General features: G+C 40.2%; 3 protein-coding genes across 8 annotated transcripts in view; 1 reads left to right on the top strand and 2 right to left on the bottom strand.

Annotated features, from left to right (window-relative positions):
* Positions 1-10,220, top strand: part of LOC129168183 (retinal-specific phospholipid-transporting ATPase ABCA4-like) — a 59,442-nt gene extending 49,222 nt beyond the window's left edge. For all 3 annotated transcript variants that reach the window (XM_054753173.1, XM_054753181.1, XM_054753165.1), the window contains 2 exons: positions 1,480-1,729; positions 2,495-10,220. In XM_054753173.1, coding sequence (XP_054609148.1) covers positions 1,480-1,729; positions 2,495-2,641 — 397 coding nt within the window. In that variant the 3' untranslated portion in view covers positions 2,642-10,220. The remainder of the gene's footprint in view (positions 1-1,479; positions 1,730-2,494) is intronic.
* LOC129168207 (noelin-3-like) lies at positions 4,154-11,160 on the bottom strand. Of its 4 annotated transcripts, XM_054753233.1 has the most exons (6): positions 10,788-11,160; positions 8,848-8,991; positions 7,674-7,829; positions 7,363-7,582; positions 7,055-7,161; positions 4,154-6,988 (listed from the first exon to the last, which is right to left on the bottom strand). In XM_054753233.1, the coding sequence occupies exons 1-6, from the start codon at positions 10,854-10,856 to the stop codon at positions 6,311-6,313; spliced, it is 1,374 nt and encodes a 457-aa protein (XP_054609208.1). In that variant the 5' UTR covers positions 10,857-11,160; the 3' UTR covers positions 4,154-6,310. The 4 variants fall into 4 exon arrangements, with proteins under 4 accessions (XP_054609208.1, XP_054609188.1, XP_054609199.1 ...); XM_054753213.1 differs by having other exon boundaries at positions 7,055-7,582; XM_054753224.1 differs by having other exon boundaries at positions 4,154-7,161.
* A 368-nt stretch (positions 11,161-11,528) lies between these two features.
* The window catches only part of LOC129168198 (collagen alpha-1(XI) chain-like), a 96,390-nt gene continuing 81,019 nt past the window's right edge, over positions 11,529-26,899 (bottom strand). The window contains exons 47-67 of the mRNA XM_054753193.1: positions 24,349-24,402; positions 22,858-22,911; positions 22,712-22,765; positions 22,418-22,471; positions 20,372-20,479; positions 20,233-20,286; positions 20,097-20,150; positions 19,917-19,970; positions 19,270-19,323; positions 19,087-19,194; positions 18,960-19,013; positions 18,828-18,881; positions 18,657-18,764; positions 18,532-18,585; positions 18,415-18,450; positions 18,271-18,324; positions 17,945-18,197; positions 16,271-16,383; positions 16,134-16,202; positions 15,715-15,948; positions 11,529-12,470 (exon numbers count right to left, since the gene is read on the bottom strand). Of these exons, the coding sequence (XP_054609168.1) occupies positions 12,324-12,470; positions 15,715-15,948; positions 16,134-16,202; positions 16,271-16,383; positions 17,945-18,197; positions 18,271-18,324; positions 18,415-18,450; positions 18,532-18,585; positions 18,657-18,764; positions 18,828-18,881; positions 18,960-19,013; positions 19,087-19,194; positions 19,270-19,323; positions 19,917-19,970; positions 20,097-20,150; positions 20,233-20,286; positions 20,372-20,479; positions 22,418-22,471; positions 22,712-22,765; positions 22,858-22,911; positions 24,349-24,402 (1,824 nt within the window). The 3' untranslated portion in view covers positions 11,529-12,323. The remainder of the gene's footprint in view (positions 12,471-15,714; positions 15,949-16,133; positions 16,203-16,270; positions 16,384-17,944; positions 18,198-18,270; positions 18,325-18,414; positions 18,451-18,531; positions 18,586-18,656; positions 18,765-18,827; positions 18,882-18,959; positions 19,014-19,086; positions 19,195-19,269; positions 19,324-19,916; positions 19,971-20,096; positions 20,151-20,232; positions 20,287-20,371; positions 20,480-22,417; positions 22,472-22,711; positions 22,766-22,857; positions 22,912-24,348; positions 24,403-26,899) is intronic.

The following is a 26,899-nucleotide window of genomic DNA, read 5'->3' as shown; positions in this document are numbered from 1 at the left end:
ACAGTTTTTGCATGTTTAATGCGAGTGGGGATTTGTCCCACTTTGATGGGCCTTGAACGCACCAGCTAACTTTCTCCCACGCTGCACAGATAGGCTACTATACTGTAGTGTATTTTTCACCTCATATTTGGTCCTAAATGCTGATATTATGTGGGAATGCATAAAGATAAGATTTGATGACTTCACTGAGTGCTAATCTACATATTTGTGCGGTACACCTCTCTGAAAAACAAACTCTAGGCTCGTACTACTGGATGGTGGGTCTGTATTCATCTTGTGCTTTTAATTTGATGTTGTTCCTGTCATAGTTTTAAACAATACATAATAAAAAAGATGTATCAGATCACTATAATGTATGTATGTTTTGCTGATGTGTTGACATTTTTTCCCGGTGACTAGCTAGTGCGCTGCTCAGGGGCTTTAGTCATTTGGGGGCCCAAGGCAAACCTACTGTAGTCATTGGGACCCTCCACAGCCTTCTTTTGTTGTTGTTGAGTTTTTTTTTTTTTCAAATTTTTACAAAATGTGAGTAATTGAGGCCTTTTTTCCTGCTTTTGTAATCTGTTACAGTTATCTGTCAGCTTAAGTTGCTAGCTGGTTACATAGCCATGTTTATATACACCCCCAAAACCAATTATAAATATTAATGCTTATCATATTCTAACAAGTGTGAATATGAGAAAATTGTCCTAATTCCTGAACTAGATAAAGTCCTCAAAATCCTCCTGGGGGATTATTATTACCGAATAAGTGGTGAATCATCTCAACGCTTTTACTGTCATTGATAAGAACATGAAGCGACATTTCACATAGTTTATCGTTTTAATGGCCACATCTTTGTGATGAAAAGCGTCACTCTCAGCTTCATCTACTGCATTCTCCTCCTCCTCGGCTGACACGGACAGGAGCGGTGCTGCTGTCATCGTGTCGCTTCCTGCGACTGTGAAAAAGGTTGACACCTTTGGTAGTTTTGATAAAAACTGTATTCCACCCGCCTTCTCCTCTTCTCCACTCCACTGGGGTAACTCCGCGCCAACAAGTTTGTTTTGCTCCTGTGCACATGCGCAGTAACATGGAATAAATAGTCTGTTGCATGAGAAGGGAGGTGGAAATGCTAATGAAAGATTACACTTTTTGATGTAGTTTTAAGCATGTGAATTAAGACTAAAACAGTCGTATGTACTTTAAAGTGAAGAAAAAAAAATCAAGAATCAGTTTATATGAGACGTTTGGGGGCCCCTGAAAATCTGTGGGCCCCATGGAATTGCCTGTGTTTGCCTAATGGTAAGTCTGCCCCTGGCGCTAGTAATGCTAGCACTGCTAATGCTATTTATATCCATTCTCGTCTTCAGCCATAGTCACATTGACACAAGCCCCCAAATAGCTGTCCTCGGCTATGCCTGCTAGTAAATAGCAGTTTGTAACCCAAATAAATGATGTATGCAGACGGTATCGTCTTTGCGTGTTTCGATGGCGCAGGTTTGGCGACGGCTACGTGGTGACCATGAAGGTCAAGGCGGCCAAAGCGGGTGTGTCCCCGGAGCTGGAGCCCGTAGAAGAGTTCATGGAGAGCAGTTTTCCAGGCTGTGTCCAGCGGGAGAAGCATTACAACACGCTGCAGTACGAGATCGCATCCTCCTCGCTGGCCAGAATCTTTCAACTGGTTGTGGCCAACAAGGACAGACTCAGCATCGAGGACTATTCTGTCTCTCAGACCACGCTGGACCAGGTAGGACAAATATATCTACCCATTACATCCATCATATATACCTATGTGTATATCCGAACATCAAAACATCTTTATTATGCATACAGTGTATGTGTGGTCTAAATAGACAGAAAGACAAAGAAAAACAACAAGTGGATATTCTTATCACTCACTTTGCAACTCTCAATGCGGAAGTACAATTTTCTGCATTTAAATATGCTCGGAAATCCGAGAAAATAAACTCAAAATGTGAATTCAACTTAAGGTATGGGGTGTCTTTGAATGCAACCCCTCATTGCTCACAATAACACGTTTAACACGTGATTGAAATGTCCTGCTACAATTAAAGAAACTAGTATTAGGTAAATAGATCTTTAGACGTGTCCTGTCTTTTAGCTTGATTTAAATTTTCAGCTCATTTGGAGATGTTTATACATACAAATATATTATAATCCTGTCCTGTCTTTTATCTTTCTTTCAATAAAATACAGTAAAAATGGGCATACTTCAGACATAGTTGCAAACGGTGATTAATCATGATTAATTAATTTGATAACTGATTAAACTGATAAAAAATTAATCATTTGACAGCCCTAATGGGTGTGTGTGTGTGTGTATATATGTATATATGTATGTATATATATATATATATATATATATATATATATATATATATATATATATATATATATATATATATATAAGCAACACACATTGTAATATTCACAACGATGTCCAAAAAAATGACACGTAATCCTCTGACGACATCCTTACGCGCTCGTGCAGGTGTTTGTCAACTTCGCCAAGCAGCAGATGGCGGAGGACGACGCGGTCACGTTGCACAGGCGCGGCACTAGCAGACCCAAAGATGTGCAAAAAGTCTCACCTGTGAAGAGGAAACTCAAAAAGTGGGACTGTGAACTCAAAAAGTAACCTCTGCCATTCTGGTGTATTTCTATTCCTATACATACTGTACAAGCAACACTGAAGCTGTACTGTTTTTTTTAAATAATGCATGCAACATTTCTATTTCTAACAGTGTATATTTAATACTATATTTCTTGTGAGTAAATAGTGTAGATTTCCATAAAGAGGCATCATATTTTCTACCTGAATAAATAAAGCTAGAAGATGCTTTTTAACAAATATATCGTGATGTGATCAAATTATCTTGTTGCCATTACCTCCACTTCATTAGTCCGCAATGTTTATTATGCATCCATAACTCTCTATGACTTCTGGATTCACATCTGCTGTTGCTTTCCAGGGAAATTTTGCATGGTTTCTTTTCTTTTTACTTCCATCTTTTAATATTCTTAACATCTTTGGAGGTGGTGCAGCAGACAGACTTGGTCCAAAGTTTAATTGGGAGCAACGATGAACGCGGCAACTCGCCAAAGGTTACGTCTATAGAGGCAAGCAATAATACGCTCTATGGTGTGTGTGTGTGTGCGTGTGTGTGTGTGCATGTGTGTGTGTGCATGTGTGTGGGGGAGACTTGATTTGAGATGCAAGACTGTCACTCTTTGAAATATGTCTGTTTTCAGCAGCAGCATACGAATAAAAAGCAAGGAAAAGTCCCATGACAATGTGACTCTTCCAGTGTTGCAACCTGGTGATGACTGTGACACTTTAAGCCAGGGGTGTCCAAAGTGCAGCCCGGGGGGCCATTCGTGCCTGAGGCTGTTTTTAATTGGCCCACTGCACATTCTAAAAATATAAGTTAACGAAAAAAAAACTAAGCAGTAATTTTACAAGAATTAAGTCAAAATAGTAAGAGAAAAAGATGTAATACTAAAAAAAAAAAGTATTTTTTTAAAAGTCGTAATATTGTGGAAAAAAAACTAACAAAACCATGAATAAAGTTGTAATTTTTAGGTTGAGGAAAAGTTATAATGTTACGGGAATAAAATCTAAATTTTAGGACTAAAGTCATAGTTATGACTTAGCTAGTTACAAGAAGAAAATTGAAGTAGTTGGGAAAAAACAAACAAACAAACAAGAGCAATAATTTAACAAAAATAATGTCCAAAAAAGTTTTTAACAAGAAAAAGTTGTAATTTTATGAGAATAACATAATATTATGAAGTAAAATAATGTCATTTTAGTAGCATTGATCTGAAACATTAAAGAAAAAATGTAATATTTTTTAAAGTTATAATATGAGAAACAAAACTAAACTATTTTAATTATTGAAAAAACAAGGTAGGGTTAAAAGTTATAATGTTACAAGAATAAAGTCTAAAATATGAGGAGAAAGGAAAAAAATAAATTGTATTCTCACGAGAAAAAAAGTTGCAATTTGATAAGAACAAACTTGTACTATTATGAGGAAAAACAATGTCATCTTAGGAGCATCAAATTTAAATATTAAAGAGAGAATGTTATTCTTTAAAAGTTGTAATATGATAAACAAACAAAACAAAAGTGCTCCTGTACTTTTTAAAGACAAGTGTTTTTTAATGAATAAAAACACAGTGTGTGCATTTACAGAAGAAAGTTTGTGTTTACAGATTAAAGAATAATAAGCTCAGTGTTGTACCCCGCCTGTCGCCCGACGTCAGCTGGGATAGGCTCCAGCATGCCCCCGAGACTCTAATGAGGAGAAGCGGCATAGAAAATGGATGGATGGTACGCATGGTACATCATCTGCAGTGTACAGCATCCATCACATTTCTCTGCAAGGATGCTTGACTAAGAATTTGATTAGAAAATCATTCACAATCTTGTCAGAGCAAAAGAAATCCCATGACACATTTCATAACAGTAATAAAGCACTTTGAATATGAATAATAGCTTTATGTATGAATCTGTGAATGAATGTAGAGTATGTATCTATCTGTCTATGTATGGATATATCCCTCGTTTATGGCAGTTCATTGGTTCCAGGCCCAACCGTGATAAGTGAATTTCCGCCAAGTAGGACTGCTTATTTGTAAATGGAATGTTTTTATAGTTAAAACATAGAAAACCTGTTCATGACCTCATAATGCACTTTTTAACATTATTAGAGCCCTCTAGACATGAAATAATAGCGCAGTCACCTTCACATTCCTATTACCCAATATACAGTGGTGTGTAGAAGTGTTTGCCCCCTTCATGATTTCTTATGCTGTTGCATGTTTGTCACAATAAAATGTTTCAGATCATCAAACAAATTTAAATATTAGTCAATGACAACACAACTGAACACAAAATGCAATTTTTAAATGAAACTTTTTTATTATTAAGGCAGAAAAAAAATTCAAACCTCCATGGTCCTGTGTGAAAAAGTGACTGCCCCCCCGGTAAAACATAACTGTGATTCATTGAGATCTATCAGTCTGGAAAAGGTTATAAAGCCATTTCTAAAGCGTTGGGACTCCAGCAAACCACAGTGAGAGCCATTATTCAGCAAATGGCGAGAACATTGAACAGTGGTGAACCTTCCCAGGAGTTCCCGGCCAACCAAAATTACTCCAAGAGCGCAGCGACGACTCATCCAAGAGGTCACAAAAGACCCCACAACAACATCCAAAGAACTGCAGGCCTCACTTGCCTCAGTTAAGATCAGTGTTCATGACTCCACCACAAGAAAGACACTGGACAAAAACGGCCTGCATGGCGTTCCAAGACGAAAACCACTGCTGAACAAAAAGAACATTAAGGCCTGTCTCAATTTTGCCAGAAAACATCCTGATGATCCCCAAGACCTTTGGGAAAATACACTGTGGTCTGACGAGACAAAAGTTGAACTTTTTGGAAGGTGTGTGTCCCATTACATCTGGTGTAAAAGTAACGTCACATTTCAGAAATATAATGAAATATATAATGAATAAAAAAATCAAAAGTTTCATTTAAAAACGGCATTTTGTTTTCAGTTGTGTTGTCATTGACTAATACTTAAATTTATTTGATGATCTGAAACATTTAAGTGTGACAAACATACATAAAACTAAGAAATCAGGAAGAGGGCAAACACTTTTTCACACCATTGTAGTAGGCATAAGAAAAAATAAGACATATAAGATATAAATAAATCACAATATAGACTCACACATGTTAGCATTGGGAGAGTTCCTTGTTGTTCTTCCTTTTTGACTTCCTGTTCTGTACTATTGTCTCATCAATGTAAAATTACTGACACCTAGTGACCAGTGTAGAATACTACATATCATCGCAAGGTTTTTGAATACGTCTTGTAATTTCACTTCATTAGGCCATTTTTATGCTTGAAAATGCTTCATTTAGGCCAAAAATCCATACATTTTACTTAAATATGCATTTTTTTTTTACTAATAATGGGCGATAGTCATCCTCAAAACAGCGATGATTTATTAATTTGTATATTTTTTAAAAAACAGTGACAGAGTGAAGCCATGAAATTCAAAGTGTGGCGAGGGCATCTATGAGAGCATCTATGTACTGTATATGTGTGAATGAATGTGCGGTGTGTAGTGCATGTGTGTACTGTATGCATGCTAACTGATAAATGTATAAAATACTTCATTTAGATGCTTCATTGTGGGATGAAAGTTGATCGTTTTGGCGGGACGTGAGTCTCAATGTTGGGGTTTTCGAATGGAACAAAGATAACTTCTCGTTTGTTCAAATTGGACTTTCTCAGGCATCGTCTTCCGTTTTGATGACATGAAAGAGCGTGACGTTGAAAAGGACCTGGTGTCCGTTGTTCCAGCCGTAGAGGGCTCGCTCCCTGGAGTTGTAGTCCAGCATGGACATGTGGAAGTACTGGTTGTGGAAGGGAATGTCCGTGTACTCGTAGCTGGATGTCTTGGTGGAGTATGCGTAGTATACCTTGGCGCCCGTCAGGTGGGAGTTGGTGATGTAGAGCGTCCCGCAGATCATGAAGGCCTCTCCTGCGTTGCGCTTGGAGTACTCTGTGTTCCACGTGCTGAGCATCTGCAGCGTGTCCGGGTTCAGCCGGCTGACCACGATGTTGCCGGCGTTCTGGTTGGTAGCGTACACGGCCCACAGGCCCAGCTCGTCCGCCATCAGGTCGATGTCGGAGAAGCCCCCCCAGGTGTATGGGTACACGTTATGGAAGCCGGCCGACTCCAGAGCCCGCTGCGTGACTACGCGGCCCGTCTCAAAGCTGTAGCGCACGATGATGTTGCTCTGCATCTTGTTGTAGTATAGCGAGCCGTTGTAGACCACGTGGTTGGTCCCAGCCCACTTGAAGGGTAAGTTGTATGTCCTCGACTCCGCCCCCGACATGAAATCAGCCATGGATTTGTACTCTTTGACGATCTTATTGTTAGTGTAGCCGTCCATGTACCAAACCTGAAGCACATGGAAGCTTGACTTTCTGGGAAGACAGTGAACGCCTCGCTCGTGTGACCAACTCACCTTGCTGGTTTTGGAAGGCGCTTGCGGGTCCGTCATCCACGCCCCAAACCTTGTCCCCGATGTCTTCACTGTGAGTGGGCCAGTGATCTTCATCAGCTTGCCGCACGCTACAAACACACACAGCAAATATGTGCTAATTATAGCTGTGCTATAAGAGGACGGGGTGTTCATTGGAAGACGGCAATCAGCGACTACAGGAGACTCAGCCTTTAATGGAATAGCTGTGTTAACTTGAGGATGTCCTCTAAGTCCATAAAACCCCCAAGGAACAATCACGTCTCCATAATTTGTATCAGTTGTCGACTCACTGAGTTTGCTCATGCAACTCCGCAGACGGTTTTCCAAGCTGAGGACCTTCTGGTGCAGCTCCTCGTAGTCGTATGTTCCCATCTCCTCCTGGAAGCCCAGCAACACGCCGGACAGATTCCGGATCTCAGCTTTGAACTGGGAGATGAGTCTGGCGTCCGTCTTGTACTGCTCCAGCACGGGGATCAGCGGCTGGAGGGAGTCCATCTTGTCTTTTAGCTCCTGAAATAAACACCAGGAATGGGTTGAACATACCAGGAGTATGCTGTAATGAACCAGGAGTATGATGTCCACGTGAGGCAAGGAGAAGTACCTTGAAGTTTTTGCTGGCCAGCGTCTTCCTGTCAGAGTCCATCTGTCTGAACTTGGAGCGCAGACCTTTGATCTGGCTCTCCATCCTCATGATGTACTGGAAGTCCCTCTGAGTGCGCAGGTTCAATACCTCAATGGACTGTGACATGTTCTGGACCTTTTTGGGAACAGTCAAGCAGCAGAGTATCGATTTCTCCAACCAGCATAAAATGTTAATTCAGCAGTGTTGGAACTTGTCCAGGAACAAGTCAGCACTTTGACCTCCAACTTGATTGTCTTTGAAACAATCATCTGCTGGGTGAAATAGTTTTTTTTTTAATATATAGTCTATAACTGAAATACTTGTTAGGGTTTGGGTTTGTTTTAGGGTCAGGATTTGAGTTGGGGTTGGTGTTAGAGTTAGAATTAGGGCTTTAAGGTTAGTGTTAGGATTGGGGTTTTTCGTCAAGATTTGGGTTGGGGTTAGGGTTTGGAATAGGGTTTGATTTCTGGCTGCGGTTTAGGGTGGAGTTAGGATTGGGTTTGAATTTAGGTTATGGTCATGGTTGGGATTTTGGTTAAGATTAGAGTTGATGTTAGGGTTTGAGCTATGGTTAGATTTTGGGCTTGGGTTCAGATTAAGGTTAGGGTTGGGTTGGCGGTAAGATTAGAGTTGGGGGTAGGGTTTTGGTTTGAGCTAAGGTTAGGAATATGTTTGGGGTTTCAGAAGAGGTTAGGGGAAGAGTTGGGGTGTGGTTAGGATTAGGGTTTGGGTCAGGGTTGGAGTTTGGATGGGGATTTAGGGTTATGGTTTGAGCTGAAGTTGGGGTTAGGGTTGCAGTCAGTCTAGCCAATGAAGAGAAACAGCAAATAGGGGTTTGGGTCCTGATGGAGGAAAGTGAGCAGTGAGTGTGTATTTAATGATACACTGATTAGGATCAATATAATGACTATATGATCTGAACTCCCTCTAACTGATGGAAGGCACACTTGCATATTGAAAGTGCCCTTCTGTTCCTCTGTTGCTGTCCAATCAGTGTCTCTCCCAGAAATGAAAATGTTTAAATGTGTGAGCAGAGGATGACTCAGGATGAAACACACGTGTTTGTGAGCACGCATGTGAGCGTCGAGTTTACATGCAGGTGTGCGTGCGTGCGTGCGTGCGCGCGTGTGTGTGTGAGTGAGCGTGCACGTGCCTTCTCTAGGAGCTGCCGTAATTGTTGTCCTTTGGCGTCTCTTGAGCACAGACTCTGTCCTGGCGCCACCACCGTGCACACGCAGCGGCCGTCTGCATCGTGAGCTGAGCTGTACACCTGCCAGCCCTCCCTCGGCCTGATGGTCTGCACGCACGGTGCCAAAAAACAACATTTTCACGCTCAACATGGCGTCGTGCTGTTCTAAAAAGCATGCTTGTCTACGGTTCGCGTGGTTAGCGTGAGAGACGAGCACCGGCCTCTGGACACACCCTTTGACCTGAGCTGACGTTTGGATGCTGGTTGTGATTGTAGAAGTCAATCTCATGCTGCTCATCACTTCAGGACATCTTCCTCCTTCCAGTGAGTGACAGGCCCCACCTCAGAGTGTCACTCACATGCCAGATGCAAAGCCCCCCCACAACCCCTTCCTACGAGCATTCACTCAGACAGCTGCTTCCTTCCTGTTCTTTGGCCACAAGTTGGCATCAACATTGCAAGCATCACACATTTATTCTGCTACTCACTTCCTGCCTGCTCGTGTTTGCTATCACCACACGCCGCCCAAGTCATCACCAAGACCTCCTTTGCAAACAATTAGCGCTAAATTTGTTTCCTTGCAGAGGGATGATTAGTGAAGCAATATAGTATACTATACTTAGTATTATAATGTGTGTATACAGTGTAATCAAAAGTTTAGACACGTCTGCACATTCAATATCATGGGAAAGTGTCTTTAAAGTTTTGAATGGTACACAATACATTTAATAAAGTTCATACAAATGATACTTTGAATAATAGAATTGTTTTAAAGATAACGTAGTCACTGTCATAAATGTTTTTTTTTCTTTTTATAAAAGAAACAGCAGAAATTCCATCCATCCATTTTCTATGCCGCTTCTCCTCATTAGGGTCGCGGGGGTATGCTGGAGCCTATCTCAGCTGACTTTGGGCGAGAGGCGGGGTACACCCTGGACTGGTCGCCAGCCAATGGCAGGGCACATATAGACAAACAACCATTCACACTCACATTCATACCTATGGACTATTTAGAGTCCCCAATTAACCTAACACCTAACAGCAGAAATTACTTTTCTAATATACTACATATATTACATATATTACATATGCTATAATAATGTAATAGGAAATGGTCCTGATGACCATAGATCAGAACCATTGAATTAAGAATATGGAATATAGTGGACATGGACATATAGTATATAGACATATAGATTTAGTAAATCATTTTACTATAGATACACAGAAGAGTATGACCAATAGTAGAAAAAAGCATTTATCTGCAAATTTATGGTAATTTAAAATATATATATATATATATATATATATATATATATATATATATATATATATTTTTTTTTTAAAGACAAAACAACAACAAATACTTTTCTCTGCGTTTTTTAGATAGAGATTTTTTTTTTTTTTTAGATCCATTCTTTCCACTGGACAGCAACATTATATATGATATATATATTACGAGATAGAAAATGGATGGAGATTATAGCATATACATATATAAGAGAAAGAAAATTATATATATATATATATATACACAAAATATACACATATTAAATATTACCTAATATATGTAAAGTAAAATAGAAAATAAAAATTAGGTTTCTTCTGTAATAATATGAAATAAAAACCAACAAGTATTATAAATAAATTGGACAGGAACATATTGTTTTCAGACGTGGACCCTAATGCATACACAAATATAGATATAAATCCAGCAGATAATTATACCATAGATGTATAAGGTAAAGTCAATATCATGTTGTGAGGATGTTACATGACGTATAAACATAGTAAAACAATACATATTAATAATAAAATACTAACAATAATAATAATACTTAATAAACTAAAGTAAAGTAATCATACAAAAATATCTGTGATGTTCGTGTGGTCAGGGAACTCACCACGGACGGCCAGCATCCGAACAGCAACAGAACCAAGACAGGCTTCAGAACCACAGACAGCGTCCACATCCTGCCTGCAACTTCAAAACTAAAACTAAAATTAAAAAAATAAGAAGAAAAAATAAGCTAAATGTTCCGAAATGTTACTTTGTCCTCGTGCTGTGCAGCCTGTAGGGGGCGTGGTCAAACGACGATCAAAGAAATCAATGAAATAAATAAATAAATCGTCCAAATGAGCCACGCCACCTCACGTCAAGGGTCTTGCTTGCGCTGGTTGTGGTCCTGGTGATGGTTCCGGCGCGGTTCTCTGAGTCCAAGACTCAAGAGAGTCAAGAGGCAGCTGTTCCTCTTGACGCCGACACATGCGCGTGACTTTTGACGTGCGTGCCAGCCAGCGTGAACGCGCATGGCTGGTACAACACGATGATTCCATTTTTAAGGAAAAACAGGATTAATATTGGAGTCGTTTTGTGACGCGACGTTTTAAAGACAGAAAAAATAATACTCAATGGCCACAGCATTATGTACACCTGCCATGCACTTTTGTTTTTACCTGTAACAGTATCAACATGCTTTTTGCTGTGCTTTATGGAGGTGTATAAATACATATATGTCATTAAAAATTATTTGATTTGATTTTTCCAATATGCCAAGGGCCACTAAAAACGAGCCACACTTAGGACAGCAGCATAGTCGTCATGGCTTTGTGCTCCCAAACAGGCAAAGACACACACATCCAGTTTCAGAATCCAGTTTTAATAAGTTTTGAAAGAAAATTTAAGGCACACAAAAAGTCAAGGATTTTTCTTGTATTTTGGTGAATTTCCATGAAAGAAATTTTGTAAAGTCAAAGTAGATTTAACAAGCAAGTGTGAGGTATCAAGTAAGTATTTATATTATTACAGTATTTCCTTATTATTATTATTATTATGGCTTGATTTCCCACTGACAAAGTCATGAAAAATGTCTTTGGAGCATTTGTGTTTGTGTTTTGCTTGTTGTCATACATTGTTTTTATTTACAAACTTACACATTTGCTCAAACTTGTGTCCTTCTTGGTGGTTTCTAAATAAAATCAAATAAAAATCAACATTAAATTTACTAGCTGGGACACACGCATGCAAGTTTTTAGGGTGGATTCAGAAAGGCACAATATTGTACAAAATAATAATAATAATAATTACAGTTTCATCAAAAAGCAATTTGTGTTGTAGCACCTTGAGTGTTTTATGCATGTCTGTGGTGGAGTGCGAGATGTCTGCCACGGCATCAAATGTCCTTTTCCTGATGTCACTTCCTTTCCTGACTCAGTCATGTGGATGTGGCCCTACAAGGGCGACGACTAGATCCCCCTGGTCCGAGCGCTGGTACCACAGGGCCCGGGGGCACCCCTTCTTCTTCTTCTATGTGCCCTCTGACCCTGTCTGTCAGCGGGGGGAGGGGTTTGGGGGACGCAGGCAGTTGCGGGGTGGAGGGGTACAGGGGCTCGGGAAGGTTTATTCTTGGTGGTGGTGGTGGTGGGGGGGGGGGTCGTGTCTAGCCGAGGAAACAGACTGGCCCGACCTCGAAGCCAAACCTCTGGTTGGAGTCGCCAAAGTCGTTGAGCATGACGTCGAGGATGGGCAGCTGGTCGATGCGAGGAGTGTTGATCTCTAAAACTGTCTTGGAGTAGCCTTGCTTAGCCTGCAACACCATGGCACACAATCAGTACCCATTTTACTTTTATTCCTTTTTTAACGTTATTTTCTCCTTTTTCAAAACACAAACAAACACAAAGGAGCACTGGATTTGTATGTTTTCCAATCAATTCAGCCGCCGTCGTGGTGTGATCTAAAAGTCTTTTCCTTGTCGCCCATCAGTGAATAGTGTCCATTTCACCCATTTTTCTTGACATACTGTGTGTCCTCTTCAGTTCTTAATCTGTGTTAATAGTTGCACTTCGTATATTGTGTTCATAATACTGAACCAATCATCTAGTGTCGGGGTTCCTGGATTGAGTCACTTCTTTGTAATAGCCTTTTTGCTACCAGCATGATTTTATACAAATACTTAACTTCCCTTAACACAGATTCTTCTACCAAATGGCCCAGGTACAGTACGACACATGAAGATGTCACATCGTAGTCTCCCAAAAATAAGCCAGAGCACATGTGAATGGTTTACAATGACTGCACCACACTGGCGCCAACATGGCTGTGCAATTTTAAGGTAGTTCTGCTCGATTTCTGGTGTAATAAAGAACCCAATTATGTTCTTCCAGCAATGTTCTGGTACAGTGTGGAAACTATTTTACTACTATTTTACTATTTTACTATTTTAGTCTTTGATTTGTAGGCACCCATCATCCTTTGAATAATTCCATGTCCCTTTCTGTGCACCTTGTGTTTTATTACCCTCTCATAATAGTTTCTCAATTGTGTGTATCTAAAACAGTCATGCTGTCTTGAAAACTCAAGAGCATTCCATTTTTTTCTATTGTACATAATGCGGTTCTACTTTTGGAATCCACTGTACGAATGACATGTCAAGACTGTTCGGGACAAAATGCTTATAACAGGCTATTATAACAAGATTGTCCTCTAATTGTCTTCTATTGCATGTAGATCCAGCGTTTCCAAAAATGACCTCATCTGATCGGTGTTTGCAGATGGAAGTTGGCCATAAAGATCACGATAATAGTTGTGAAATATATTTTTAATCTCTTTTAGGTCACAGGTCAGATTATTCATCGATGGTTCCCTAATCTTACAAATTGTCCTGTCCGCCTGCTGTTTCTTAAGTCTCCTAGCATTAGTCATTTTGTTTCTCTCGGTCCAGCTTCATAGAATGATTGTCTTAGAAATCTCAATTTCTTTTCCACTTCCATATTGTACATTTTATCCAAATGTGTCTTATATTCTGAATTTTGGGAAGAAGCCTAGGATCCTGGGTGCTCTAATGTTGCTGTTCAGTTACAAGTAGCTTTTCCCTTTCCTTTTTGTATTCCTTCTCTTTTTCTTTTTCCAGAGCTGCTTTTTTAGCAATGTATTTTCCTCCTAAGACTGCTTTGAGAGCCTCCCATAAAATATTGGGGTTCTATTGGGGTTCACCTCACCATTATCTTTGGCCCCTTAGTATATTTCATTGTCTTTCTTGGCTTTTTCCACAAATATTTTATTATTTAGGAGTCCAACATTTAGTCACCATAATGTATTTTGCTCATCAGGTTTTAAGTTGACCACTAGATGTATCTTGCAATGATCTGACACGTCTGCTACTCCGATTTCACACTCCTGTGCTGGATGCAAATCATCTTTTGAAAAAGTAGTCAATTCTAGCGTAAATCCCATTGGGTGCTGAGTAGTGGGTGTAGTTTTTTTGGAAGGGTGTAACTCTCTCCACGTATATCAACAGAAAATAATTTGCATCCCAATTTTCTTCCTACGGGCTTTGCGTGCTGTCTGCAGGTTTGAAAATCCGTGCAGGCCACGTGCGCGTCTCTTGTGATTTTCCCCATTTTTGCACGTAGACAGCACGAATGTCGGGATGTAAGGCCCGCTTTAGTTCTTTCATTGTTCTCTTGACACCAGTTCCAAAGTCGTTGCTTCAAGTCGTCTTTTCAGTCCTTAAACTCCAAGTATTGCATGCAACAGTTAGCCGTGTTAGCTTGTGTAGCCACTTCATCGTCATTTCTCCATTCATCTTACTCCGCCATTTTCTGTCTTTTGGTTGCCTTCTTTAAAGCCTTATAACTCCTTTGCCGTTTCCCTCCTTTCATAATCGTGTTAGAACAGCTGTAATGCTGGTTAGTATTAATTAGAGGTACTTTTGAAAGCCGATAGTACTTGTAGGGAGCCCACAACTACACGTCCATCTTGGTAGTGTGCCACCGAAAGTCTCTTCATTATTACATTTTTAAATGGAAAAAAATGAAAACATGGAAAAACAAGTTTTTCATTATTAAAATTTACAATTGTATTTTTTTGTCAGTATTAATTTTCTTTTTTTTTAAGTATAAATTTTTTTCTATTTACAATTGTAGTTTTTATCCTTTGTCAGTATTACAATTTTTAACCTTTGTCATATATCATATATTATATATGAAAAAAAAATTAATTTAACACATTTTTAAAATGTTTAAAATTTAAGTTTTTAAAACTTACAATTGTATTTTTTTAAATTATTTTGTCAGACTTACTACACTACCGGTCAAAAGTTTCACAACACTCCAATTGGTCTGTCTCTCTTCCATTGTTACATTTTTTTTTCTTGCCATTTTGTAGCAACAAATGACTTTCTCCGGTGCAATTTTGTTCAACTGATGTTGAGGGTATAGTATGTGGGTATAGTACCACAGTATAGTACCACAGTGTGTTTCCAACACTGTTTTTATGCAGACAGAGGAGGTAGTAAGTACTCCAGAACTTGGAACACCTGTAGGAATTAGTTGCACCAACTGCCAAGGATTGATCAACCTCCATTTCTGCAGAACACCTTTAAATTGTTGACCCATTTTGTGGTCCTTGAAACAGGACTTTTTCTATCATTCTGAAATACACATTATTTTTCAGTTTTGGGTAACCTTACCTTTTTTAACCTCTGGAACTTCACCACTTACCTTTGTGCCATTTCAAGCTAGCCATTGGACTTGAACGACTTGAATTTCAATAAATACTGTATATGGAAAAATTGGGGTGTTCTAAAACTTTTGACTGGTAGTGTACATTAAAGTAGAGTTCGAATGTAAAAATTCTGAACCGCCCCAGCATTGAATATTACAGTGAACAACGTATGAAAAGCGTACATTTCTTGTGTTTTTTGTTAAATTTTGATCAAATTCATTGTTTTCTCGCTCCTGAGAAGCACAAATTGGACAAAAGTTTCCTTCTTGAGACTATTTTTGGAACAAGGACGACAGAAAAATGTCTTTTGGTGTCTGAAAACTCACCGCGCAGCCGTCGACCAGCGGCTTGATGAAAGGCGTGTTGTCGTAGGCCATCTCCTCGTCGTTGGAGCCCAGGAAGCGCAATGCCTTGTCGTAGTTGTCGGCCTTGCCGTCGTACCAGGCCGTAGACTGATGGCACACGTAGGTGAAGTTCTGCCGCGCTGACGAGCTCAGTAGCTTCAGGAAAGTCATCTGCACAGCGTTGATGCTGCGCTCGGCCACATCCACGTAGTTCAGCTGCGAAGTATTGGAGGTCATTGACATGTGATTGTGTTCCTATGAACATCACTGCTACTTCCTGAGACTATGAACACATCACTGCATATCATTGCAATCCCCAAATACCGTACAGACATGTCCCCTCGTGGCTGTGAGCATCAAAGGGGATGATATTAGAGAACTGGACGACGAGCAATACTCACGATTTTTCCACGTTTAAATTCACTAAACCAGGACCCTGGCGTCTCTTTGGGCCAGTTGGATATTCTGACCTGCAGACAAGAAGTGGTTAACGCTGGCATTCACTATGTCAATGCGGGTTGAGAGCTTCGACACTCACTCCTGAGGATTTCTTGTCGGGGTAGATGCACGTCTCGCCGCCTGCTGTGAAGTTACAGAACACTTTGAGAGCGTCTCCTACGCAGCCCTGGTTGGGGTCGATCCAGTATTCACCTGTGGGTCAGGTTAAACACCCATCAAGTCTTGGAAAACATAATGCATTCTGGGACAATGTCTCACCCGTTTTTCCCACGGAAAGAATGTAAATGATCTTTTCCAGGGTCAAACTATTGCTACCTTGTAACATTAAAGAATAAAAGGACGTTAGTATTGAAATGTAAAAACAATAAAATACTACAATATATAAATAAAATGTGCTGCCAATTCCGATTCCGAGTCACGCAAGTGTAAAAAGAACCAAATCACTGCTAGTAATAATGATACTCACCCTGTCTTAACGTAAATAATGAATGAAAAAGGCAAAAGCAATACGTCGCAGATGTGCCCAACATACTTTAACATTCTTACATATCTTCAGTGTAAAATAGGCGAAACCACCCTTTATATTAAGACAAAAAACAATATTTGCTACATCTTAACTTAAATTATGAACAACAAATGCAAAAGTAATGTGTTGAGTTACGTCTCATACAGTCGTCACAACATACCTATGCAAGTGTAAAAAGAAGCTGTAAAACGCACTCCCCTTGTACGAGCTTGCAACGTGTCCCTACTCAATTCCAAAAATTACAAAGTTGTACTGTCTTCTCGTATGGGACACAGGGGATATAAGAGACATTTCCCTTTGTTTTGGGGGTTAAGTGACTCCCAAAAGAGGGAATTATGATATATTAGTAATATATATACAGTACAATTATAAATATAATTATTATATATTAAAAATCTATACCAATGCCATTGTATAAGCCGCTACTTTTTTCTTAAACTTTGAACCCTGCGGTTTATACAGTAGTGCGGCTAATTTATGGCTAAATTCTAATCTCGTGACATCTCCTTCACTTCAGAACTACTAATAATTGTTTAAAGACTGTGCCACTTGCACAATGCTGGACATGTGAATTAACAGTTGCATCTATTTTTATCTCAGAGAGATCCAACTTATACGACATTAAAGCGCTGTAATATGCTCTGTAAAACTTGCATGAAAACTACAATGTTCTCCTTGACGGGCCCTGACGGTGTGGCACTAAAGTGTAGTGTTATACCGTTTTACAAAGTCACATCTTACCATGGTATAAAAAAAATGCAGTTTCTTTGCTCGTTTCAGTCTCTTCCTACTGCAGACTGAGTGAGAGAGAACGGCAGCAGGGAGAATGCTGCTCTGTGTGTGACGGGGAGGGGCTAGGTACTCATGCAGGGAGCAGCACCCCTCATCTGCAGATGTGTCTATATGCAGTTATTCAATATTCCACAAAAAAAATATGAAATAAAATAAAATAAATAAATATTATAACAACAACAATACAACGCGGTAATGCATATTATTTTTCTCTTCATTTGTCTTCAGGAAGAAACATCTGAAAAAAACACCTGTAAAAAGCTAAGGAAAAGCAAAATGGGAGTGTGGAGTTATTCCTATGCATGATGACATCTTCAAGTTTTTCATGCTAACTTTTCTGAAATTCCATCTTTCATGATGACATCACCTAGCAACCACTAATGCTAATGGTTTCCCTGCCTAGCTAACGGTCACCACTGCCCCCTTCCTCCTTACCGTCTGGGAAATCTGGTTGGCTTAGGTGCAGGTCGTTGCAGGTGCGGGCGGGATTGTCCTCTGTGCCCAGCGGGAACTTCATGCGCTCGATGTCCTGCTTGAGGTTGTTGAGCGAGCCAAACACGTCCTCCATTTCCAGGCCTTCCGTGCCGTAGTCGGCCAGTGGCTCGTCTCCCTGCTGCTCGGCGTGACGTCTTGTCTTCCTGGATACATGCTGGATGGGCAATGGCTGGATGAAGTCGCCCGACGGACCCTGCGGGGCAGAGGGAGGGCGTTAACATAGGACTATAGATGCAAGGACAAAAACTCTGTGCATTTAAACATACAGGAGGTCCAGGTGGTCCAATAAGTCCTGGGTCTCCTTTCTGACCGGCTGAACCCTACGGAGAGACACAGTATCATGGACACATTCAAGAGGAAGACTTACATGGTAAGGAAAGGAAAAAGTAAGGAAAAAGACCAGAACTTACGGTTGATCCCTTGGAGCCTTTCTGGCCATGAGCTCCCTGTTTCAAAACAAACAAGGTCAACATGGCGGAACAGTGTGAGTCAGAAAATGCAAAAAAATCACAAAAATATGGACTTACAGGAATACCAGGAGGACCTGGAGGACCCAGAGGACCTTGTGAGCCCCCAAGACCCTTAATGGAAGATAATGTTACATTAGAATGTGATAAAACACAACAACATCACAGAGTAAACAACAACTCACAGCTTCACCCTTGCCACCAGCCGCACCCTGGGGTCCAGGCAGTCCTCGATCTCCCTTCTCTCCGGCATCACCAGGGGGTCCGATCAGACCGATCAGACCAGGATGACCCTGTAAATAAAAGATTTAGACCTCCATATTGGTCTCCTGGGTACTATCCAATGAAGTTCTTACCTTCTCTCCCTTGAAGCCAGAGTCGCCCTTCATACCAGGAAGTCCTGGTGGACCCTATGGGGGTGGGGGGGTGAAGGTCAGGCTGAGTAGACAGTGAACAATGTGTGTGCGGCAGGATTGGAAAAGTCTTACAAGAGGTCCGGGAGGTCCATCTTTTCCAGAGGCACCAGGAAGTCCTTGCTCGCCCTATAGAAGAATTGAAACTTTTACTCCCTATCTGAACTTCTTCCAGTTCTAAACAGCCAGAACTCAGACTCACAACAGGGCCAGGAATTCCTCGCAGACCCTCGGCGCCAGGCTTCCCAGAAGGTCCCTGGGCTCCCACAGGTCCGGTCTTTCCAGGAGGTCCCTCAGCTCCAGCTTCTCCCTGAGGGAAGATGTGAAGTTCTTAAAGGTGTTCGAGGAGAACACTCTTGGCAACATGAAAGAAGGAGATGATCACCTTGGATCCCTTCTCTCCTTGTCTTCCCTCCTGACCTGCAGGTCCAACGGGCCCCTTTAAGGGAAATAAAAGACGACACATTTAAAAACGAGCATCCATACCAACATTGATGTAGAGCCACTCTTCTGGTTAATGTCCATACTTTTCTGACCGTGTTGACCTTCACAGGGTGCTTCCATCGGCTGGACCATTATGTTCCAAACATACAAGCTAAAAGCACATCAGCGTTTTGGCCAAACAGCCTCAGGTCAGACCCTCAGAAGAGGGCTGTCATGTGCCATTAGGGCCGACAATAATCAAATATGGCCGACAAAAGCAATCCATGGCGGGACCGCAATGTAGGTTATGAGAATAGGGTGCATTATCAGTGTGCATGTGTGTGTGTGTGTGTGTGTGTGTGTACGTGCCCAAGCATGCACATGTGTTAATGTTGTCAAGCATCCACATGCATTTATCAAGATATTTATCAAGATATTTCAAATCTTGATATTTATCAAGATATTTACAACCTTGATATTTATCAAGATTGTCATGTTTTTGGTAAAGTTACTTTCCCATCACGTGTGCACTCATTAAGTCGGCAAAACACCCAAACAAAAACTTAAATAACATCCTAAATTGCTTTGTGGTGAATAACCATGACTCACCCTTTTGCCAGGAGGTCCTGGTACTCCAGCCTCACCAGAAGGACCTGCGGGACCCTAATTGGAAGAAGATTAAGACTTAAATAAAAAAGAAAAATTCTTTACATGTTTAGATGTGTTATTCTGCCTCCATCATGCTATGTGTTTTTAACAGCACAGTTGATTGATTTTAGTTGTACTTACTGGTTGACCAGCCTCTCCATCATCTCCCTTATCCCCTGCTAAACCGTCAAGGCCCTACATGAGGAGACAAGTTAGCTGGTGCATACAAAATAAAACGTTCTAGCTGTGACATCATGATGGTGATCATAACACGTACAGAAACACCAGGTTCACCAGGGGGTCCGGGGTCTCCAGGGAAGCCAGCAGGGCCCTGTGAAGAGGCAGAGAAGGCGAGAAGTTGACTGATGTGTCTGCCATTGTGTGGATTGTGTTTTTTTTCCACGCAGCTGACATACAGGGTTACCCTTTGGCCCATCATCTCCAGGGGGTCCACGGGCGCCTGCAGGTCCAGCGGCTCCTGGTGGTCCCGTTTCTCCCTTTTCGCCCATCTCTCCTCGTGCGCCCTGAGGACACACAAACACGTCACAGTGTCACATTGCATCACTTTAACTGGCATGAAAACATTCATAGTGTAAATCAGGGGTGTCCAAAGCGCAACCCGGTGGCCATTTTCGGTCTTTGGCTGTTTTTTATTGGCCCATGACACATTGTAAAAATGCAATTAAATGAGAAAATGAAAAAAAAAAATAGTGATTAAAAACAAAGATGTAAATGTAAGAGAATAAAGTTGTAATATTATGAGGAAAAAACAATAATAGCACATCATATAATATAATCATTAAAATACATAAATAAATATACTAACTGAATTAAAAATCGATGTATTCATTCATTCATCCACTTTCTATGCCGCTTAATCCTCATTAGGGTCGCTGGGGTATGCTGGAGCCAATCCAGGCTGACTTCTGGCGGGAGGCAGGGTACACCATGGACTGGTTGCCAGCCAATCGCAGTCAGAAATCAAATTAATTACAAATAAAAATGGAAATATTGTAGAAAACATTATGAGCAACAAAACAAAAAATAAAGTTTTTAGAATTTTTACGAAATTAGGTTGTGAAAAAGTCATAATATTATGACCAAGTCCAAAAATTATGGGAATAAAGTCATAACATTACGAGAAAAACAACATGCAAATGTTGAAATACAATATTCCCTTGTTTATCGCGAGGGATACGTTCCCAAAATAACCTGCATGTGAAATCCGAGAAGTAGACAACTTAATTTTTTTACAGTTATTATATATGTTTTAAGGCTGTAAAACCCCTCACCATACACATTTCTCAGGCAGGCATTAACATATTGCTCCTGTCGTTGTATTTTACTCATCCTCCTCAACTACAAACAAAGATTCATTGACAGTATTCCATACTAGCGCCCTACAGCCGCGTAACTTTTGCCTTCCTTCAGCATGTCCAAAAGTCCAACTTTTTGTGTTATGGCTGGCTTCCTTTGCCTTTTTGGTGCAGAACGTTTCGTCAACATTATAGGTTTTGTCAGGGACAAAACTTGCAACCATAGAGCCTTCAGAGTCACACACGGTTAGCTTCTTCACACGCTTAACTAGTTTGGTAGCCATGCAATGACCACAACTAAACGGCAGGAAGGAGATTGATTGACAATGGTCTACAGCCAATCAGGACACAGAAGACAATGGGCGGTTCAGACAGAAGAATGAGAATAGAGAGACATCACCTATATATTTCACCTATATCACAAAGCTGAGATGCAGGCTGTTTTTTCTTTAAAAAAACTCCATAGGGGGTACATGAATAAAAACTAAAACCAGCTTGACTACATTAGCGCCAAACACTGTGTGCCTTTGTTTTCATAATTATTTATTATTATTATAATTACGTTTACGTGTAACATTAGTTGTACTGATTATTTCCACGTTGTTGTAGACCAAAGAACAGCAAAAAAGCATAAAGCTCACAGTTCACCACATCTTATCACAGCTTGTCACCACTTAAATACTCAATACACATACAAATAAATAAACACATACAAATAAATTTGCCAAACAGCAGACAAACCTGCCAGAAGATATCTTATACCTCTAAAACCCTCTCCATTTTAAATTAGTAGCCTATGTGTGCAGTTGGAAAAGTAAGACACGTGATGTTTTAATATAATGTCATAATATATAATATATTTAATAATATATCAAACATGTTTCATTGTGTGGTTTATGTTTTTTAAGTGTGCAGGATTAGGGGGTGCGTAACTTCCAGTCAGATGTCTGAAAGGGTATACAACTGTGAAAAGTTTGGTAACCACTGAGTTAGTGTATCTACATGGGTTTCTTTACAAAAGGTAAAGTATCAAAGTGGCCCGTCCATCCTTTGATTTTTCAGTATGCGTCCTTGATGGAAAAAGTTTGGACACCCCGGATGTAGTCAGTCATAGAATTTTGATAATGAAGCTGATCCTGTACTCACTCCTGGACCTGGCTCTCCTGATGATCCTGGGTTGCCCGCCTCGCCAGTTTCTCCCTGTTGAGCAACAATGTCAAATTCAAAATGCAGCTATAATAGACACTAAATCATCAATCATCCTCCACGTAATATGAAAAGACTAGAAATTCATGTTTGTAGATAACCATAACATAACCATAACCAAACTCTGATTACAGTATTTATGACAAAATGTGTGAGGTTCCATTTAAACTCTTAACTGTCTTTTAAATTCCATTAAAATGTCATCGAAATTGAAGAAAGTGTTTCCCAACTCACCTTCTCACCAACAGCTCCTGGTCCTCCAATACCACCTGGAGGCCCTTGAGCTCCCTGCGGATGCGGCATACATGGCAGTGAGCGCTTCCATATACCGTAAATGTCTTCCAGCATAGAGGAAAACATTTTAAAACACAAAAACTTACACTGGCGCCACTAGGACCCTGAGGGCCTCGTGGGCCTGGAGGTCCAGGAGGACCCTGTTAAAGGACAGAGACATAGATATTAAATTATGGCTTGGGGCAATTTAGAATAGAATAGAATAGAATAGAACTTTATTGTCTGTTCTATAGAACAGAAATTTGTCTTCCAATTTAAGCACTCATAAGTAAAGAAAACAAAGTAAAAGTAGATGTGGAAAACAGGGATGCTCCGATAGATTGGCCACTGATCAATATTGGCTGATTTACGTAAAAAAAAAAAAAAGTGCTCGGCATATGCTGATAAACACCTTTCAAAGCTGATCATAAAAACCGATTCGCGTGTGGCGGCTACTGTGTCACGTAGGGTTACCAACAAAATGATGCATCTCGTATTGTTTACAGTACACGCTTTGCTTAGCTGCCACTGGCTGTACTCTGCGTTGGCGGCAGCTTGCTAGGCAAGCTAGCTAGCATTATCCGCCTAGATTCTGGTCTTTGGACTCCAAATGTGACTTTTTACCACAGTGGCATTTTGTTTTTAAAACAAACAAGCAATGTGGTTAGTTTGGAGCTTGTTTTTGTCCCACAGGGAAGCTACAAGTGGATATCACGTTCATGAGGTACGTACTAACTTTTCAAGTGTCACTGAATAACTTTACTCTCTTGTTGTCATTATACTCATTATGTCTTGTCCTGAAAACACTATTTGTGTGTGGTTTTTAATGAGCATAAACACATAGTGTGTCCAGCTTTATGATGGTGATACTATCACAGGGGTCTCCTATCTCACAGGCTAATTTTGAGTAGCTCACAAATAGTTGACAACTCTAGCAGTCATGAAAATTGGAGACAACTGCAAACCTGGATACTGAATTTATTCTGTTTTAAGTTGAGCAGGGCAGATTTCTATTTAATAAATATATTTATTTGTATTATTTTATTCTGTTTTTAAGCTAAAATTATTGTTGTCTTGAGCTAAAAAATAACTATTTAACAGTTTATTCTCCATGTATTCGTATTACTCCAAAACATGCATCAAATTAAATTCGGGTTTGTGTCAAATAGTACAAAAATGTTTTCAAACAAATAAAGGAAAAAAATAAAGACAATCCGCCCAAACGTTTATTTTTTAATATTTACGTATTTGCTGCCCTTGGAATTGTCTAATGGTGCCCCTGATAAATGGCACTAAATTGAAAAATGTACAATTAATCCATGTTAGACAAGTCCAGGGTGTAACCCGCCTCTCGCCAAAAGACAGCTGGGACAGGCTCCAGCATACCCCTGCGACCCTAATGAGGATAAGCGGCATAGAAAATACATGGATGGATAATCCGTGTGGTCGGTATCGGCCAATCTCAATCATGGATGATCGGTATTAGAATCGGCAGCATAAAACCCTGATCAGAGCATCCCTAGTGGAAAATACTCACATTATTGACATTTCAGGACCTTTTCCACTGAAAAGTTACGTTATGAAGAAATGATACTTACCATGGCTCCGACGTCTCCGTTCTCTCCCTTCTCACCAGGGGGGCCAGGCAATCCCTGAAAGAGGTGGGGGTCACATCACATTCGTTAGAGGCTGAGAACATCAGAAAACCACAAACAAGAGCAGGCGACAATTCGCTAGAGATACATGCATCCATCTTCTGGATCTTGTGATAAATGTGGCTGCTATTAGAGCTTTACCTGGTGGTATATTTGGCAAGTAACAGTTTTAGTATTTCATTAAGCATTAAGGAAAAACCTGTGTGGCACGACGGCTTAGTAAAAAAAAAAGAAAAAGAAAAAAAAGAAAAAGGCTTCGCTACATATTTTAAAACAACGCCTGCAGCACTGCCAGCTATCTGTCAGTCAGCTATAGATGTGGGAGCTGTAAGTTTGATCATGTTGTTTTTCTTCAGCCAATATCCTTTGATGTTGTTGCTAAAATGTGAATGTAATGTTAGCACTTCAACATCATGTAGCTATGTAGCTTTGCTAAGGTTTATGTCCTCCTGTCCCACTCCTTCATGTTACTTTGTTGTATGTGATGTATGCCATTTATTACGATGGACAAGTGCAAAGGTACAGTGTGATGTCAAGATTGGGCATGGACGAACACAGCTCATTAGCATTAAATCAACACACACAGACAAACTGGGTGTGCGACTACAAGCACTTAAAAACTGTCTAAATTCCAGCATCAAGAAAAGAGTATGTACAACACACTTAAATAGTTGAAAAATAGTACAATATGGGACCTGTAAAAATATATATATTAATATGAGTTAAACGTCAAAGTGTATGCATTCAATCGCTCAAAAAGAACAACTGATGCTTAAAGCTGTCATGAAACTGGAATTACATGTTGCATGAATCACTACATTGGAGTTTGCTTACATCTTGACCATTTTGTTGATTTCGCATACTCTACTAATTTATAACCACCGGAAGCTCTAAGACATGAGCTTAGCAAGACTGGAGAAACAAATAAAGCATCAAGCTGGTTTTGGCGCGCACCAGGCTATTAATAATGATGGCGTTTGTCAAGTAGATGTACACAAGGATTAGAGAGATGCACTCTTTCGCACACGCACGCGAATCGATACGTGTTTGCTAATGCTCATGTGATTTGTTCACTTTTTCTTATCCTCTTCATCCACGCAACAATCAAGCTTAAAATACTCTAGCCGTGTGGAAGGCTTCGGATGCAAAGCCATTCATTGCTCTCAGTCGAATCATTATACACTCAGAGTATCTGTCTATAGAAGGGCAGCTGAGCCAATCTTAATTAAAAGCCGGGAGACGGAGAGCATTACGCCCAATTAAAAACCAATCGCACTTAAAAACAACACTATCTACTTGGTTTGACCACCAGGGCTTCACTCTTCACTTTCATCCTCGCTGAGCTTTCAAATAATTGACTTTGACTATTCCGAAATGTGCTGTCTCTCGAAATCTTCTGCAAAGACGAATATTTCTGTTCATGGAAATGGGGACCCCAAATAGAGATGAAAAGCTTGTGAAACACATCATGTTTTACCAAAACATAAATGTAAATGCTCAAATGAAAGCCTCAATTCAATTTACTGCCAATTCTTCTATAATCGCTGGGTGCATAGTCTACAAAAGCAAATAGCCACCAGGGTCTGTAATTGGCAATAACATTTCCATTAGCTGTGGCAGTAGGCAACCTCCTCATGTAGTTGTTTTTTAAATGAACACCAGGCAGTAGCTTCTTTTGAATTATCATGAGTGGTCAGCATCTAGCTCTGCATGCGCTTTAAAATGTTGATACTCGGGTGTTGGTGAGAACTGTTGTCTATTTATGTCAAAGCTGTTTAGCTGTCCCTTGATATTTATCATTTAAAAAAACAATTCATAATTAAAAACAACATACATCATACATATTTAAAGACAAATCTTTGTGTTTTCATTATTAGCCACGTTCCACAAATGGCCCCTGTGCCACACATTGGACACCCATGCATGGTCTGCCAGGGAGGCGTTTTACAGGATTGTGTCCAAGCTCTACCTTCTTGGCTCTGTTGGTCAGTAGTTGACTTGCATTGTGGAAGGATTTTTACAACTTCCAAACATGCATTGCACAGCATTATGGGGATGGAGCTCATTCCTGCGCGCCTGCTAGGCGGATTCTTCACCTTTGTTGATAGCTTGTATTTAATTACCGAATAAATGCATGACACAAGAAACACTTTACATGCGCAGCATTTATAGTACAAATTGTTTGCCTGCTTGACAATCAATAAGAATTTTATTGACAGTTTCTTTGTAGTTTACAGCATTTTGGGTCGTAAGTTTAAGAATTAAATTGACATAAATCTTTACGGGACAGTTTTACAAGACAAAAGATGTGCTTTAACCAAATATGGAATGTTGGGCTAATACAAACACAGCACTCTGCAGTGGCCCTCGACTCTTGTTTACTGCATGAGGAGGAGTGTAAAAGCAATGGCAGCGCTAACACCACGGCAACATGCCAAGTGCTAAATGTTAGAAGCAGCGATGATGGATTTGTAGCTCCGTCTATTCTCAGGAG

Source organism: Dunckerocampus dactyliophorus, chromosome 2, assembly GCF_027744805.1.
Source record: "Dunckerocampus dactyliophorus isolate RoL2022-P2 chromosome 2, RoL_Ddac_1.1, whole genome shotgun sequence".
Lineage (NCBI taxonomy): Eukaryota > Metazoa > Chordata > Actinopteri > Syngnathiformes > Syngnathidae > Dunckerocampus > Dunckerocampus dactyliophorus.
This window is presented reverse-complemented; position numbering and strand designations above follow the sequence as displayed.

What these genes read in the sequence shown, in the direction of transcription:
- LOC129168207 (XM_054753204.1), bottom strand. Translation starts at nt 10,856, where the DNA reads ATGTGGACGCTGTCTGTGGTTCTGAAGCCTGTCTTGGTTCTGTTGCTG. An exon ending in TCGGATGCTGGCCGTCCGTG is followed by an intron (nt 8,992 to 10,787) that starts GTGAGTTCCCTG and finishes CCGTGCGTGCAG; the next exon opens with ACCATCAGGCCGAGGGAGGG. An exon ending in TGGCCAGCAAAAACTTCAAG is followed by an intron (nt 7,583 to 7,673) that starts GTACTTCTCCTT and finishes TGTTTATTTCAG; the next exon opens with GAGCTAAAAGACAAGATGGA.